Source organism: Muntiacus reevesi, chromosome 1, assembly GCF_963930625.1.
Source record: "Muntiacus reevesi chromosome 1, mMunRee1.1, whole genome shotgun sequence".
NCBI classification, from domain to species: Eukaryota; Metazoa; Chordata; class Mammalia; order Artiodactyla; family Cervidae; genus Muntiacus; species Muntiacus reevesi.
In genome coordinates, this window is record NC_089249.1 from 64098402 (window position 1) to 64115875 (window position 17474).

Consider the following 17474-nt stretch of genomic DNA (forward strand, 5'->3'; position numbering starts at 1 on the left):
GTTCTCTACCCCCAGCCCCCCAGGCCCACCCACAGCGGCGCATCCGGCCTCCTGCCCCTGTGGCCGCTCAGTTGGAGCCGGCCCAGACCGTGGGTCAGCCTGGCGGTCCGTCTCCTGCCCGGCCCGTGTGTCCTGCAGACCATCTCCTCTTCCCTTGCTGCCGTGAACTTCAGCCTCCCGCTCCCTGTCTCAGCACCCCTGCGAGGCAGGGAAAGGCCAATATCCTTTACAGTGGTTGTTGCTTTTGTGGGTACTTCCTACCTCCCAACAGACCTGAAATTAACCTCCTGGGCCTTAGTTTCTCTGATTTTCTCCACTCTAGGACCAGGAGGAAAGTGAAATATACACCTGGCACTGGGCATTTTACCTAATAATCACAGTGACCCCTTGAGAACATGTTATTTACCTTTTACAGATGGGGAAATCCCCACTCATGGAAGCTTACGTGACTGAAAGTGAAAGTCACTCAGTCATCTCCGACTGCTTACAATCCCATGGACTGAATTCGCCAGGCCAGAATATTGGATTCAGTAGCCTATCCCTTCTCTGGCGGATCTTCCCGACCCAGGAGTCCAACTGGGGTCTCCTGCATTGCAGGTGGATTCTTTACCAACTGAGCTATCAGAAAAGCCCCTAAATGACTGAAACCATGTAATAATTAAGATCCCCTTGGTTGCTAGTAAGTGGAAACCATCTCAAACTACTTAACAAGCAGCAAAGGCATTAACTATAACAAGACAAGAAGAAATCCAGAGACAGGAATGTGGTCTCAGGATGGTCTGGAACAAGGACTGGACAACCTAAGGACTCTTGGTTCCATTTTCTCTTTCTCTCTCTACTTCGAGAGCATGGCCCTCCACAGGCCTGGCAATAACTGCTAATTTTCTTCCTCAGTTCCATTTCCACATTCCCTGGAGAGAGAAGTTGTCAGACTCTGGTCCTTTGTCTACCCTGAATTCTATCCACAGTGACAAGGAGGGTTGACTTCTGGGCAAGTACTTTTCATTTTCCTGGAATGCAGAGAGGGAAGAAAGTTCTGAGGAAAAAAGAGGATTGTGAACTGAGAGGACACAACACAAAACCCTCCATATAAAGGCATACTGATCATGTGAGAGAAGTTGAACTCAGCCTTACTCAAGTCCAGGGCTCTCTCCACCAGCAGTACTCTTCAAATTTTTAAGCACATCTAGACAGACTGAGACAGGAATCCGAGTTCTTGCCTGCAGAGCAAAAGAATGGAATAAATGAACATGCAAACACTCAAGAGAATAGAATTTATTAAAGGGAGGAAAGTACAAAGCTCTCAGCATAGACACTGAGAGGGGGTAAAGAGCTCACCCCAAGGTGGGACTTACTGCAGTTTTTATATCCTTCCTTAAATCACATTATTTCTAACCAATCAATTTAAAGGTCAAGATACTTGACATCTTTATGGCTTCTCTTGATTCTTGGATTAAGTCACCACCCTTTTTCAAGCCCTCTGACCATTTTACCATGGACCAGACATATGGGTTTAAAATTAATGATCACCAGTTGTTTTTCCCTCAAGCATATGGAAAAGAAGTTAATTACTGGATCCGAGTGCTGATAATTTATCAGACTAAAGACACATTCAAGGAATTCAGGGCAATGGAGCAGGATGCTTACTGAAAACAAGACCAAGGTCTCAGAGTTCTACACTGACTGTCTAGTAATTTCTACCTCAAGACTGAGCCCCCACACCCCCAAAATCAGCCCTCCTATTGATCAAAATGACGACTTCAAATTTTTGAAAAAGACTTCCTTCCTCAAGCCATTTTACTGCTGGAGAGTTTTCATCACAACCCAAACAAATCTACTTTCACTTCAAAATGAAAGGCACCCCCTGAAGTTTATATCAGGCACAAATTATACCTTAGTGTGGCCTAAGAAAATAGAAAATCCTTTTGCTGCTCTGGGTGAATTGGGTGGGGACCTCTGAGTCTGACCCACCCAGCCTTTCCCTCATCCCTGAGGCAGCCCCTGAGGCTCCTCAGAGGAATCCCAGGTGCAAGGAGCATGACAAAGCATGGATGGCAACCTAGCCTCCACCAGACTGAGTCTAATTGTATTCAATATTTGATGCCCTTTTGAAGAAGCCTATCAGTTTGTGTCCTGACATGTCTTTAATTGAGCTGGCCTAGTAACCATGTCCCGGAGAAGGCAATGGCACCCTGCTCCAGTACTCTTGCCTGGAAAATCTCATGGATGGAGGAGCCTGGTGGGCTGCAGTCCATGGGGTCGCTACGAGTCGGACACGACTGAGTGACTTCACTTTCACTTTTCACTTTCATGCATTGGAGAAGGAAATGGCAACCCACTCCAGTATTCTTGCCTGGAGAATCCCAGGGACGGGGGAGCCTAGTGGGCTGCCGTCTATGGGGTCGCACAGAGTCGGACACAACTGAAGCGACTTAGCAGCAGCAGCAGCAGCAGTAACCATGTCCAAAGAAATGGAGTGAGTCTTCAGTACTCACAGTAGTCAACTGTTGCCTGGTTTGCCAGTTAAATGTGACAGCTGAGCCCTGAGCTGGAAGAGGAAGGGGATAAGACATTGAATCTATGGATGCTTTTTTAGTGGCCTTGATTCTTTCAGTTCAGTTCAGTGGCTCAGTCTTCTTTGACTCTGCAACCCCATGAACTGCAGCACAGCCAGGCTCCTCTGTCCTTTACTATTTCCCAGAGTTCACTCAAATTCATGAGCATTGAGCTGGTCATGCTATCTAACCATCTCATCCTCTACTGCCCCCTTCTCCTTTTGCTTTCAGTCTTTCCCAACATCAGATTCTTTACCAATGGCTCTTTGCATCAGGTGGCCAAAGTATTGGAGATTTAGCTTCAGCATCAGTCCTTCCAATGAATATTCAGGGTTGATTGCCTTTAGGATTGACTGGTTTGATTCCGTTGCAGTCCAAGGGACTCTCAAGAGTCTTCTCCAGCACCACAGTTGAAAAGCTTCAATTCTTCAGCACTCAGTCTTCTCTATGGTTCAACTCTCATATCCATACATGACTACTGGAAAAAACATAGCTTTGACTACATGGGCCTTTATTGGCAAAGCGATGTCTCTGCTTTTTAGTATGCTGTCTAGATTCATCATAGCTTTCTTTCCAAGGAGCAAGCTTTAATTTCATGGCTGTAGTCACCATCTACAATGATTTTGGAGCCCAAGAAAATAAAGTCTGTCTCTGTTTACGTTTTTCCCTCATCTATTTGTCATGAAGTGATGGGACCTAATGCCACGATCTTAGTTGTCTGAATGTTGAGTTTTAAGCCAGATTTTTCGCTATCTTCTTTCACCTTCATTAAGATGCTCTTTAGTTCCTCTTCAGTTGCTGCCATTAGGATGGTCATCTGCACATCTGAGGTTACTGATATTTCTCCCAGCAATCCTGATTCCAACTTGTGTTTCATCCAGCCCAGCATTTTGTATGATGTACTCTGCATATAAGCTAAATAAACAGGGTAGCAATATACAGCCTTGACATACTCCTTTCCCAATTTGGAACCAGTTAGTTGTTCCATGTCTGTTTCTAACTGTTGCTTCTTGACCTACATACAGGTTTGTCAGGAGACAGGTAAGGTAGTCTGATATTCCCATCTTTTTAAGAATTTTCCACAGTTGATATGAAGAGCTGACTCCTTGGAAAAGACACTGTTGCTAGAACGATGTACTCTGCATATAAGTTAAATAAGCAGGGTGAATATACAGCCTTGACATATACAGCCTTGACATACTCCTTTCCTGATTTGGAACCAGTCTGTTGAAGGCAGGAGGAGAAGGGAACAAGAGAGGACAAGATGGTTGGATGGCTTCACTGATTCGATGGACATGAGTTTGACCAAGCTCGAGGAAATGGTGAGGAAAAGGGAAGCCTGATGTGCTACAGTTCATGGGATCACAAAGAGTTGGACATGACTGAGTGACGGAACAACAACACAGTCATAGACTTTCAGTTTAGTTCAGTTCAGTTCAGTCACTCAGTCGTGTCCGACTCTTTGCGACCCCATGAATCGCAGCACGCCAGGCCTTCCTGTCCACCACCAACTCCTGGAGTTTACTCAAATTCATGTCCATTGAGTCGGTGATGCCATCCAGCCATCTCATCCTCTGTTGTCCCTTTCTCCTCCTGCCCCCAATCCCTCCCAGCATCAGGGTCTTTTCCAATGAGTCAACTCTTCGCATCAGGTGGCCAAAGTATTGGAGCTTCAGCTTCAGCATCAGTCCTTCCAGTGAACACCTAAGACTGATCTCCTTTAGGATGGACTGGTTGGATCTCCTTGCAGTCCAAGGGACTCTCAAGAATCTTCTCCAACAACACAGTTCAAAACCATCAATTTTTTGGTGCTCAGCTTTCTTCACAGTCCAACTCTCACATCTATACATGACTACTGGAAAAACCATAGCTTTGACTAGCCAGAGCTTTTTGCCAAAGTAATGTCTCTGCTAAGAAAGGTTGAAACCTAGATATGCTATCTAGGTTGGTCATAACTTTTCCTCCAAGGAGTAAGTGTCTTTTAATTTCATGGCTACAGTCACCATCTGCAGTGATTTTGGAGCCCCCCAAAATAAGGTCTGTCATTGCTTCCACTGTTTCCCCATCTATTTTTCATGACGTGATGGGGCCAGATGCCATTAGTTTTCTGAATGTTGAGTTTTAAGCCAACTTTTTCACTCTCCTTTTTCACTTTCATCAAGAGGCTCTTTAGTTCTTCTTTGCTTTCTGCCTTAAAGGTGGTGTCAGCTGTATATCTGAGGTTATTGATATTTCTCCTGGCAATCTTGATTCCAGCTTGTGCTTCATCCAGCCCAGTTTTTCTCACGATATACTCTGCATATAAGTTAAATAAGCAGGGTGAATATACAGCCTTGACATATACAGCCTTGACATACTCCTTTCCTGATTTGGAACCAGTCTGTTTTTCCATGTCCGGTTATAACTGTTGCTTCCTGACCTGCATACAGATTTCTCAAGAGGCAGGTAAAGTGGTCTGGTATTCCCATCTCTTTCAGAATTTTCCACAGTTTATTGTGATCCACACAGTCAAAGGCTCTGGCATAGTCAATAAAGCAGAAATAGATGTTTTTCTGGAACTCTCTTGCTTTTTTGATGACCTAGCAGATTTTGGCAATTTGATCTCTGGTTCCTCTGCCTTTTCTAAATCCAGCTTGAACATCTGGAAGTTGACAATTCACGTACTGTTGAAGCCTGGCTTGGAGAATTTTGAGCATTCCTTTACTAGTGTGTGAGATGAGTGCAACTGTGTGGTAGTTTGAGCATTCTTTAGCATTGGCTTTCTTTGGGATTGGAATGAAAACGAACCTTTTCCAGTCCTGTAGCCACTGCTGAGTTTTCCAAATTTGCTGGCATGTTGAGTGCAGCACTTTCACAGCATCATCTTTCAGGATTTGAAATAGCTCAACTGGAATTCCATCACCTCCACTAGCTTTGTTTATAGTGATGCTTTCTAAGGCTCAGTTGACTTCGCTTTCCAGGATGTCACTCACTCTGGGTGAGTGAGTGATCACACCATCATGATTATCTGGGTCATGAAGATCTTTTTTGTACAGTTCTTCTGTGTATTCTTGTCACCTCTTCTGAATATCTTCTGCTTCTGTTAGGTCCATACCATTTCTGTCCTTTATTGTGCTCATTTTTGCATGAAATATTCCCTTAGTATCTCTAATTTTCTTGAAGAGATCTCTAGACTTTCCTATTCTATTGTTTTCCTCTATTTCTTTGCATTGATTGCTGAGGAAAGCTTTGTTATCTCTCCTTGCTATTCTTTGGAACTCTGCATTCGAATGGGTATATCTTTTCTTTTCTCCTTTGCCTTTTGATTCTCTTCTATTCACAGTTATTTGTAACACCTCCTCAGACAAGCATTTTGTCTTTTTGCATTTCTTTTCCTTAGGAATGGTCTTTATCCCTATCTCCTGTGCAATGTTACTAACCTCCATCCATAGGCACTCTGTCTATCAGACCTGATCCCTTGAATCTGTCACTTCCACTGTATAATCATAAGGGATTTGATTTAGGTCATACCTGAATAGTCTAATGGTTTTCCCTATTTTCTTCAACTTAAGTCTGAATTTGGCAATAAGGAATTCATAGTCTGTGCCACAGTCAGCTCCCAGTCTTGTTTTTGCTGACTGTATAGAACTTCTCCATCTTTGGCTGCAAAGAACATAATCAATCTGATTTCGGTATTGACCATCTGGTGATGTCCATGTGTAGAGTCTTCTCTTGTGTTGTTGGAAGAGAGTGTTTGCTATGACCAGCGTGTTCCCTTGGCAAAACTCTATTAGCCTTTGCCCTGCTTCATTATGTACCCCAAGGCCAAATTTGTCTGTTACTCCAGGTGTTTCTTGACTTCCTACTTTTGCATTCCAGTCCCCTATAATGAAAAGGACATCTTTTTTGAGTGTTAGTTCTAGAAGGTCTTATAGGTCTTCATAGAACCGTTCACTTCAGCTTCTTCAGCATTCCTGATTGGAGCATAGACTTGGATTACTGTGATATTGAGTGGTTTGCCTTGGAAACGAACAGAGATCATTCTTTCGTTTTTGAGATTGCATCTAAGTACTGTATTTTGGACTCTTTTGTTAACTATGATGGCTACTCCATTTCTTCTAAGGGATTCTTGCCCACAGTAGTAGATATAATGGTCATCTGAGTTAAACTCCCCAGTCCATTTTAGTTCACTGATTCCTAAAATGTCGATGTTCACTCTTGCCATCTCCTGTTTGACCACTTCCAATTTGCCTTGATTCATGGACCTAACATTCCAGGCTCCTATTCAATATTGCTCTTTGCAGCATCGGACTTTACTTCCATCACCAGTCACAACCACAACTGGGTGTTGTTTTTGCTTCGGCTCCATCTCTTCATTCTCCTGGAATTATTTCTCCACTGACCTCCAGTAACATATTGGGCACCTACTAACCTGGGGTGTTCATTTTTCAGTGTCCTATCTTTTTGCCTTTTCATACTCTTCATGGGGTTCTCAAGGCAAGAATAGTGAAGTGGTTTGCCATTCCTTTCTCCAGTGGACCATATTTTGTCAGAACTTTCCACCATGACCCATTGAAGCCTAGCTTGAAGGATTTTTGAGCATTACCTCGCTAGCATGTGAAATGAGTATAATTGTGCAGTAGTTTGAACATCCTCTGGCACTGACCTTCTTTGGGATTAGAATGAAAACTTATCTTTTCTAGTCCTGTGGCCACTGCTGAGTTTTCCAAATTTGCTGACATATTGCATGCAGCACTTAACAGTATCATCCTATTTTAGGATTTGAAATAGCTCAACTGCAATTCCATCACCTCCTCTAGCTTTGTTCTTAGTAATGCTTTCTAAGGCTCACTTGACTTCACACTCTACTCCAGGATGTCTGGCTCTGGTTGAGTGACCACACCATTGTGGTTATCTGGGTCATTAAGACCTTTTTTGTACAGTTCTTCTCTGTATTCTTACCACCTGTTCTTAATATCTTCTGCTTCTGTTAGGTTCATACCATTTCTGTCCTTTTTTGTGCCCATCTTTGCATGAAATGTTCCCTTGGTATCTCTAATTTTCTTGAAGAGACCTCTAGTCTTTCCCATTCTATTATTTTCCTCTGTTTCTCTTCCTTTGTTCACTTAAGAAGGCTTTCTTATGTCTCCTTGATATTCTTTGGCATTTTGCATTCAGATGGTTATATCTTTCATTTCCTCCTTTGCCTTTCACTTCTTTTCTCAGCTATTTGTAAGGCCTTAATTCTTCAGTGGCTTGCTTACCTACCCCTATTGACTGCTGGCCTTTGGTAATTGGCCTTTCAGCATTATTGGATCTCAGGTCCCCTCAAGTCTTGCCTGGGTCTCTGACCTGCTATAAGACAAAGACATGGCCTTAACTGGTACAAAGATATAATAATAAAAGTCACCCCCATCCCATATTGTAAGATAGGAGTCCTGAATGATTTAATAAATATCCCTGAAGACTGCTGGCAAACAGATTGATGACAGCCTGGAAGGAGATCTCTAGTGATCCCAATGTGCATTTTAAACAGTTATTAGAATGAAGGCATGGAAGGAATGTTTATCATTTTTATGAAGGAGGCAAGGTAGAGGGGGAGGTTGGGGAATCACTAATGTATTGAATGGTAAACTTGAGACTTGGAAACACTTCTGTTAGGCTGTAAGAACAGGCTATATTTACCAGAACCATTCATAGGAATTTGTACAACTATCCTTATACTTTAAGAATGCTACAAGAAAAGAGATACATGACTTAATAGCAGTTTTAGAAGGCTTTACAGGTTTCAGTTGATATAAACAATAATTTGAGTTCATTGTATGACATGTCCACCCACATTGCAAGCTCAGCTGGCATCAGTGAAGGCCCAGTGCCTAGAACAAGAGTAGTGAGGGACCCATTCTACTCCATATGGGTCATTCCAAACCTGAAATATCTTGTTCCACACTAACACAAATTCCTTAGGAATAAAGCTAAGAAATCCAAGTTTCACCTGAAGAGAGTAGATCATATAGTAATGAAACATGGAAAGGTGTTTGTTTGATGATTGAAAGATCCAGACTAGACAAGAAAAGGGAGGAAAAAAAAAAAGAAACTTCAGTGAAGAATATAATAGTGATTTTCTTTAAAATTTTTGTATTAAAGACCTAATTCATATATTTATTATTTACCCTAGTATGTCACAGTAGGAATACTGAATGCCTGTTACAGAGAGTTATCCTTTGCCCTAACATGGAAAAGAATTTTCAGAAAATTAGAATGACCTAAATATGGAGTGAGAGATGTGTTTGTATTCTCTCTGTCCAAGATACTGAGCTCTCTGTCACTGGAACTATCTGGCAGATTCTCATAGATGGATTGTCCAGAATCAAGGATGTTGTAAAGGGAATTCTCAAATGACTTGTGGTCGTTTCCAACACTGAGATTCTACTTCTTTCTGATTCATTCATCTTAACGTTGTTCGTTTTCTCCTTTCTTCCCCATTACCCCTAATCTTTTATTTTTCCTCCTTCTGATGCTCAGGTTGGTGGAAAGCAGAAATGCACTGCTGGCAACCCACTCCAATCTTCTTGTCTGGAGAATCCCCATGGACAGAGGAGCCTGGCGGGCTACAGTCAGAGGGGCTGCAAACAGCTGGGCACGACTGAGCGACTAAGCACAGCGCAGAAGTGCGCTCGGTGTTTCAAAAGTGGGGACAGCCGTTAGAGCCTTTGTTTCCCACCCACTCCCCAATCCTTGCACATGCTCAGAAAATGTTTCCACAAGCACAGGGTAGCCTCACTGCTCGGTCTGACTTCTGTAATGTGACTTGAGCATGGATGAATATGAGAGGCAAAGGAAACATACTAAATCCAGCACATCTAAACTTAAAAAAAACAAAAACAAAAAACAGCCCAACTATTGCAGTTACATCACCACCTGCTGTGTTTTCTTCTCAGGGAAGGTCCTGGTCAGCAGTGAAATGGGCATCAGCCGCTCGGCCGTGCTGGTAGTAGCCTACCTGATGATCTTCCACAACATGGCCGTCCTCGAGGCCTTGATGACTGTGCGCAAGAAGCGGGCCATCTACCCCAACGACGGCTTCCTGAAGCAGCTCCGGGAGCTCAACGAGAAGCTGATGGAGGAGCGAGAAGAGGACTTCAGCAGGGAGTGGGGGGAGGAGGCGGCGGAGGAGGACGAGGACGCCGGGAGCACCGCGGCAGCCCGAGTGCACACCCTCACCGTGGAGGAGGAGGACGACGCTGCCAGCCACCTGAGTGGCTCCTCCTTGGGGAGGGCCAGCCAGGCCTCCAAGCCCCTCACCCTTATCCGTGAGGAGGAGGAGGAGAAGCTCTGCGAGGCGTGGAAAAGGGGGCAGAGCCTCCCCACGGGCGGGGTCCCGCAGGGCGAGGCCGGCAGGTTCTCAGCCTCCTCTCGTCAAGGTGAGGAGCCCGAAGATGAGGATGTGGAGCGAATCATCTGGGAGTGGCAGAGCCGAAATGAGAGGTACCAGGCAGAAGGGCACCGGAGGTGGGGTAGGGAGGAGGAGGAGGAGGAGGAGAGCGATGGCGGCTCCTTCGTGAGGAGAAGGAGGAGGCACACGCTGAGCGAAAGCAGCGCCTCCGAGAGTGTGAGCAGCCATGACATCCGGGTCCTGAAGCAGCAGCTGGAGATGAGCAGCCAGAACCGAGGCGGGAGACGCCGCTCTGACTCCATGTCCACGGAGAGCACCTGGGACATGTGGAACCAGAGGCTGCAGGAGATTGAGAAGGAGGCTTCCCGGAAGTACCACTCCCGGAACAAGAGAGAGGAGGTGGATGCGAGCTCGGAGGTGGGGAGCAGGGTGCGGGAGGATGACGAGGAGAGTGTGGCCTCTGAGGCCAGCTCCTTCTATAACTTCTGCAGCAGAAACAAGGACAAACTCACTGCCCTGGAAAGGTGGAAGATCAAGAGAATCCAATTTGGATTTCACAAGAAGGACTCAGAGGCAGGAGATGGCAGCAGTGAGCAAGGTGCGGAGGAGGTGGAGGGAGAGAAGAAAAGCCTCTCTGATGTCAATCTGTCTGCCTACCAGGCCTGGAAGCTGAAACACCAGAAGAAGGTGGGCAGTGAGAACAAGGAGGAGGTGGTGGAGCTCAGCAAGGGAGAGGACCTGGTCTCGGTCAAGAAGAGGCAGCGGAGGCTGGAGCTGCTGGAGAGAAGCAGGCAGACCCTGGAGGAGAGCCAGTCCATGGGGAGCTGGGAGGCAGACAGCTCAGCTGCCAGTGGGAGCATCCCTCTGTCTGCATTCTGGCCAGCAGCCCCCTCAGTCAGCGCTGATGGGGACACAGCATCAGTGCTCAGCACCCAGAGCCACAGCTCCCTTCCCTCTCAGGCCCTGAGCAAAGTAGGCAGATGCTTGGCTTCCACCCCCACTTCACCTCTACCTAACCTGCATGTGGGGCCTGGAGACGCAATTTCCATTGCCAGCATACAGAACTGGATTGCCAACGTAGTCTGTGAAACTCTTGCCCAGAAGCAAAATGAAATGCTGTTGTCTTCCCGCCCACCATCCGTTGTAAGCATGAAGGTGGCACCAGCAGGCAGCTGCCTAGGAGATGACCAGGGCTCCATGCTCAGTGGACAGAGCAGTTCCTCCCTGGGGGGCTGCCTGCTGCCTCCAACCCAGGCAAGACCCAGCTCTGAGACCCAGTCTGTGTTGTCCTCCCATACCATGAGTAGCACAAGAGCTGAAGGTGCTGGGAGCAAAGTGAAGGGGACCAGCAAGCCTATCTATAGCCTCTTTGCTGACAATATTGACCTAAAGGAGCTTGGCCGGAAGGAGAAGGAGTTGCAAACAGAGCTGAGGGAGAAGATGTCCGAGTACAAAATGGAGAAGCTGGCCTCCGACAACAAACGCAGCTCCCTTTTCAAGAAGAAGAAGGTCAAGGAAGATGAGGATGAGGATGATGACGTGGGTGATAGGGATGAAGACACTGACAGCGCCATAGGGAGCTTCCGGTATTCTTTCCGCAGTAATTCCCAGAAACCCGAAACAGACACCTTCTCCTCCCTGGCTGTCTCTGATGGCTATGGAAGCGGCAGCAGAGCTGGCAGAGAGATGGATAACAGTATTAATAAGTGGCTCAGTGGCCTCAGGACAGAGGAAAAATCTCCTCCCCAAAGTGATTGGTCTGGAAGCTCCAGGGAAAAGTACACCAAATCTTCCCTGCTTCGGGAGACAGAGTCTAAGTCTTCCAGTTACAAGTTCTCCAAATCCCGATCAGAGGAACAGGACACCTCCTCCTACCACGAGACCAACAGCAACTCGGTAAAAAGCAGTTCACGGTTCTCTGCTTCCTCCAGCAGGGAAGGCAGAGAGATGCACACATTCTCCAGGTCCATGTTTAGTGAGACCTCAAGCTCCCGAGAGGAAAGCCCAGAGCCCTACTTTTTCCGCCGGACCCCCGAGCCCTCTGAAGGAGAAGAGTCCCCAGAACCACGGCGTCCAAGTGGGGCCAGATCCAGGGACTGGGAAGATGTGGAAGAGTCATCCAAGTCAGACTTTTCTGAATTTGGAGCCAAGAGGAAATTCACCCAGAGTTTCATGAGATCTGAAGAGGAGGGAGAGAAAGAGAGGATGGAAAAGAGAGAAGAAGGGAGATTTGCTTCAGGGCGGCGGTCCCGGTATTGGAGAAGCACTGAAAGGGAGGAGGAGGAGGAAATGGATGATGAAGCCATCATTGCTGCCTGGAGACGCCGGCAAGAAGAAACAAGGACTAAGCTGCAGAGAAGAAGGGAGGATTAAGCTGGGCAAAGTGAATCTGGGAGAGACTGAGAACACAGGGAGAAGCCTTACAACTTAGCACAGGGCTCAAGACACACATAGCCGCAGCCCACCAAAGGACAAGGATGGGGAAAGGATCATATGGAGGGGCAGAAGTGAAATGAGTCGTACCAGGCAGAAAGGCACCAGAGGTGGGGTAGGGAGGAAACAGAGAAGGAGAAGAAGAGCCGTAAATGTGAGGTCCAAATGAGGGACCAACTGACACCATTTCTGTTGCCCAATGCTTCTAAACTTTGATGCTTCACTTATATGTTTGATTTTTTTCATCACAGACTAGAGGTGAGCTTACAAAGGCACTGTAGTTTGTTGGAGACTCCAACTTATTCCCGGAAGGCTGTGAGTACAGGACATGGTTCTATATGTAGAGGTTTCATAATGAGACCCAAGAAATCTATCCTGTGGCAAGTCTCACCTCTCCCAGCAATGTTGAGCTCTGGTTGTTTCTTTTGAATGTTTTGGATCTCCATTAAATTGATGTGTTGTCAAATATTTCTTCTTCATTCTGGTCACTTTTAATTCTTTGGATATTAGTGGAAACCCACTTTAAGAGACACAGATGTGTTGCCGAGAGCCACCCTCACCTTATGCTACAAAATCTGTGTCTCCAGACAATACCAATATCACCTTATGTAAGAAATGTTAATATATAAAATATTATTTTAAAATAATATTTATTATAAAAATAATAACCAAGTATTTAGTTTAGGATACAGTGCAATGGGAAGCCATGGGTCTCCTGCAATGCAGGCAGATTCTTTACCATCTGAGCCAGCAGGGAAGCCCCAGGGAAGGGGAAGACGCAAGGGGGACTCTTGAGAGTAACAGATGGAACTCAAGAGAGAAAGGTTTTATAGTGGTGAGCTAAAGGTAGAAAGTCCCTCTGGAATGGAAGGGGTTAAAAGCAAACCACCATGAGGGAGAGAAGAAAAGAAGCCCAGTACAAGGAGATGGAGATGTATTTTTATGAGGTCTTGGGGTCATCCTTGCTTTTCGTTCCTTTGAGGATCATGGACAATACTGTGGGCAGTCCATTTGATCCTTCTCTGACTCTGGATGGGCTAGGTTGGTGAGACTTCTTATGTGTTGTTCCCAAGGATTTCTAGCCTTCCAAACACAGGTTGAATTGCCAAAGCAAGAGACATGTTTTGGGTACCTATCTCAAACATTGGGGAACTCATTTCTATAGTCCCTTTCAACCTGCAGCGTCTTGCAGGATTCAAAAACAGACATGTATCTAATTCATGAGATATAGTTGGGAGCGCAGAAGAGGAATGAGGAATCCACCTATGGGATGTATAGTAAGTGATCATTAATCATGCAATCATTTTTCCTAGAAACTGAGTTTTATAGGACATGGACATGATGCATCTTTTCTACATGGATTATTAACATTACACATTTCAGTGAGCATGAATACACCAAGGCAAAAGGAACAGACTTGAACTCAAACCCAGACTTGCACATTAGCTGCTGTCAAAATAACTGAATTAATTTGCTCACCTTCCTTCTAACACATCAGCCTGCAGTTCAATCACTGATATGCTCATCTCCCCTGCACTAGCTGAGGGAGAATGAGGCCTTAAAAAAAACACAGCTCAGCCTTTGCCCCATTTCCCCCTTTCCATCTTCCTTTGCTCACTTTACTTTAGTCAGCCTTAGTCCCTAGTTTCTGTGCTCCCCAGGTCGTTGTCATCATCTAAGATGGCACTATCCTCACAGGCAAGAAGGCTGGTTGTGGCTCATTTTACCTTCTGGGCAAGCTCAAAACTTCCTCTCTTATTTTACCCCTATAGGAAAGTTTCTGACACAGGCACAGACAATTAGCTGAGCATCCATTCTAGAAGACTGATCTTCTAGAAAGAGGATTGACAATATCCCTGGGACAACAGTTCTCTTTTTCTTTTTCTGATCTTCTTACCTTGAATTATCTTGCAAATTGATCATCAATATTTAGAGACCTAAGTTCGAGTACTAAATTAACTGACAGGCCAGCTGAGCAGCTGCCCCCAGTGCCTGTTCATAACGATCCAATTAACACAGATCTCTACACATGTCTTTTTTACTAACCTAGGTGGAAAATAAATTTATCTCAATCATGTCGAGAAACTTCTTAAAACTTTCTAGTCAGTCCTAACAAAAGGAAGCATGTTAAAACATCTCGGTTTGAAGAGCCATGTAGTCTTTCTCCAAACATGAATTTGAGCCTGGTGAACACATACTAAAGAAATGACCTAGTCTGCTTTTAGTTGAGCTCCTAGGCTAGAAAGACAGCAATGGCCCTCATAGTCCATATGTGGACTAACTCAGAGGAGGAAACCCAAGAGGAGTCAAGGTCAAGGCCTGCAGAAAGCCTTTTGCTTGTTATATCTCCAAGGATGGATCCGTCAGGATCCTGTGTTCAAGGGGGTATCCACCTGAGAGCAGGATTCTGAATTCACCTTATTCCTGGAGTCCAGATTGTATTTTTTGTAAATCACATCAATGAAAACTTTATATGAGTTATAACGAGCTTGAAGGAATAGATCGGGTTTGAAGTGTTAGGATCTCAGTGTGACTTCTGAATTAGACCCAGTCTAGGATGATGGGGTGAACTTCAGCCTTCCAGTCTCTGAATGACATGAAAAGGTGTGTATTATGTCAGTAAAGGTCTCAGAAGATGGCACACCCAAAGTGGATGATGAGAGTTCAATGGGGGAACTATTGACAGAGGCATGTGCAGGGGTAGGAGAGCAAACAGGAACCCGTAAAGCACCCAGGTACTAGAATAGTGGGATAGTGATCCCATCTTGGGACTGAGGGGGCAAAGTGAGGGAGCTATTTGTAGAGCCCAGCAAGAGCCATAACCTTAGGAGGAGGGCCACCTAGCAACCTGGCAGGGGAGTGAGGAGAATGAATACCCTGACCTCTCTCTCCTCCTAAATATTGATCTCATGCTAGTAACTTTTTTTAGCCAAACCTAAGTGTGATCCAGCAGGTGGGAAAACCCAGTAGTCTGGAGAATAAAAGGCAAATTGGGAGGGGCAAGCAGAGTTACCAGCACAGGTGTTAATACACTTACATGGAAAGGCGATCTCAGTAGAGCCTTTCTGATGGTGTGGTTTTAAATGTCTGGGGACAACATGCACTGACCCACTGCTAATAATTGAGAAATGCCCCGAACAGGGTTTTAGCTCCACAAGACCAGCTAATAGACTCAGTGATTTAGTTTTACAGCAAAGAAAAAGAGGGGACAGATCTGAATGAATGTATCATCTACTTTTAAGTTATACAAAGAGCTCACTGGGAGACTTGCATGATAAGGAGAGAATAGTAGAACAGAAAGGGGCCCCGCAAGAGTGGAAATCCTGCACAAGATTTGGAGGTAGGTGGTAAGAGACAGAGAATGCATTTTTTAACCTCCAAGGCCTGGAGGGGAAATGAAGTCATGGAGTCTGTGAAAAACAAGGTGGATCTGAAGTACCCCAGCAAGAAACAGGAGACACACCCACATTAGGTAATTCAAAACGGAGTCATTTACAGAGATGCAGGCAGAATGGAGAGGTACAGTGTGCACCCTGGAGTTAAGGGTTAGGTCCGTGGACCTGAAGAGTCAAGAGCAGATGGACGATATCCAAGAATAAGGGCATGGTTTCAGGCCGGTACACCAGTTATCCTGTGATATATTGTTGACCTTAGGTTATGAAGACTCTGATTTTAGTGTTTGGAAAATTACCAGAAGAGGGCATATGAATTTCTCTGGATTCCCTGAAACCTTTATTCCTGGTGTTATTAGCCAATGACAATTAAATAACTTCTTGCCACAACCTGCCTAAAACACGCTAAACAGAATTGCCCTTGTGAGAAGAATCTTGAATAAAAATTTACACCTAGCCTTGGGATCATCTACCCTTACGAACTTCAGTTCAGGGCTCATATTTTAAAGCACTGTCTATTTTCTGCGTCAGCTCCTGTGGCTATGCAGGATGCCTTCCATCTCCTTCAGGTACCAGCTAGAAACCACCTCCCCATCCCTGTCACACACAGACTCAAAAGTAAATTTCATGTAAAACCTTTAAGTCATATCATCCCCCCAAATATCTGCCAAATTTAGTGTAAATCTATCCATGTGTTGTGAAGGTAGTTACCAACACAGCTTTATTTCTGTAGGTTCCAAACACCAGTCCTGTCATTTTTGGACATCATGGTCCCAACTAGCACCTGTGAGCATCTGTGCACACAGACCAGCTGCCGCAGCAACTGAGCCATCCCATTCCAGCCATTCAGTCACCGCGATCCCAGGTGGACACAGCCTCTCAGAGTGGGCAGAAGAGCCACTTGGTTTAGCTCTATCTGTGTCTAGGTTCCTGGAGGCAGCAGCTGGATTCAACTTTGGTGGAAACCCAGAGGAGTGGCCATAACCAATAATTCAATTCAATTTAGCTCTGTTAGGTTAGGGTTAGAGTGAATGCCAGCCTTGTACCAACACTGTACCCAGGGCACTGTTCTATTACGATCATTCTACATGAAGTCATGGAAAACAGAGACAGTCTCAAGTAATAGAGAGTCCTAAATCCCTCAGGAGAAAGGTTTATTGAAAAACTGCCCAGGTTAGAGAACAATCAAGGTCCCTGGGCCCGAGCTTAGCAGCATGCCAGGCAGCCAGGAAGAGCAGCAGCCTCTGAATCTTAAAGCTCACAGCCTCTCCCTCGTCCCTCACTGAGCCAGGTGAGTCTGCTCTTCACATGTGCTTTCTTCATTTTGTGGTCGCCACCACGTCCCCAAACCGGGGCTCTGCCTGGCAATTGCAGCCTCATTTCCTTTCCATCTAGTCTAGAACTAAATTAATCTTCAAGTTCACAATTCTGGTTCTTCATATGCTTCTGCTTAAAAATTCTAATGGCTCCCTATGGCTTATGAAAGGAAGTTCACATTTCTTTCCTTGGCATTTGAGAGCTGACTTCCCCTCCACTTCCAGCCCTACCCACCTCTCCCTTCATGTACCACACTTCCGCCTCTGTGAGGACAGCACACCCTTGTGTACACTCTTTTGTGCCCTTTCTCAGGCTTTTCTCTCTGCCTCAGCGTGCCCCATCCCACCCCACCCTGCTATCTCCATGCTCAGACTCTGCCATCCTCTGAGATTCTCCTCTATC

At 45.5% G+C, this 17474-nt stretch overlaps 1 protein-coding gene across 3 annotated transcripts in view; it reads left to right on the forward strand.

Annotated features, from left to right (window-relative positions):
* Positions 1-12831, forward strand: part of STYXL2 (serine/threonine/tyrosine interacting like 2) — a 60093-nt gene extending 47262 nt beyond the window's left edge. For all 3 annotated transcript variants that reach the window (XM_065946245.1, XM_065946253.1, XM_065946236.1), the window contains one exon: positions 9476-12831. In XM_065946245.1, the coding sequence (XP_065802317.1) occupies positions 9476-12303 (2828 nt within the window). In that variant the 3' untranslated portion in view covers positions 12304-12831. The remainder of the gene's footprint in view (positions 1-9475) is intronic.
* The last annotated feature ends 4643 nt before the right edge of the window (positions 12832-17474 follow it).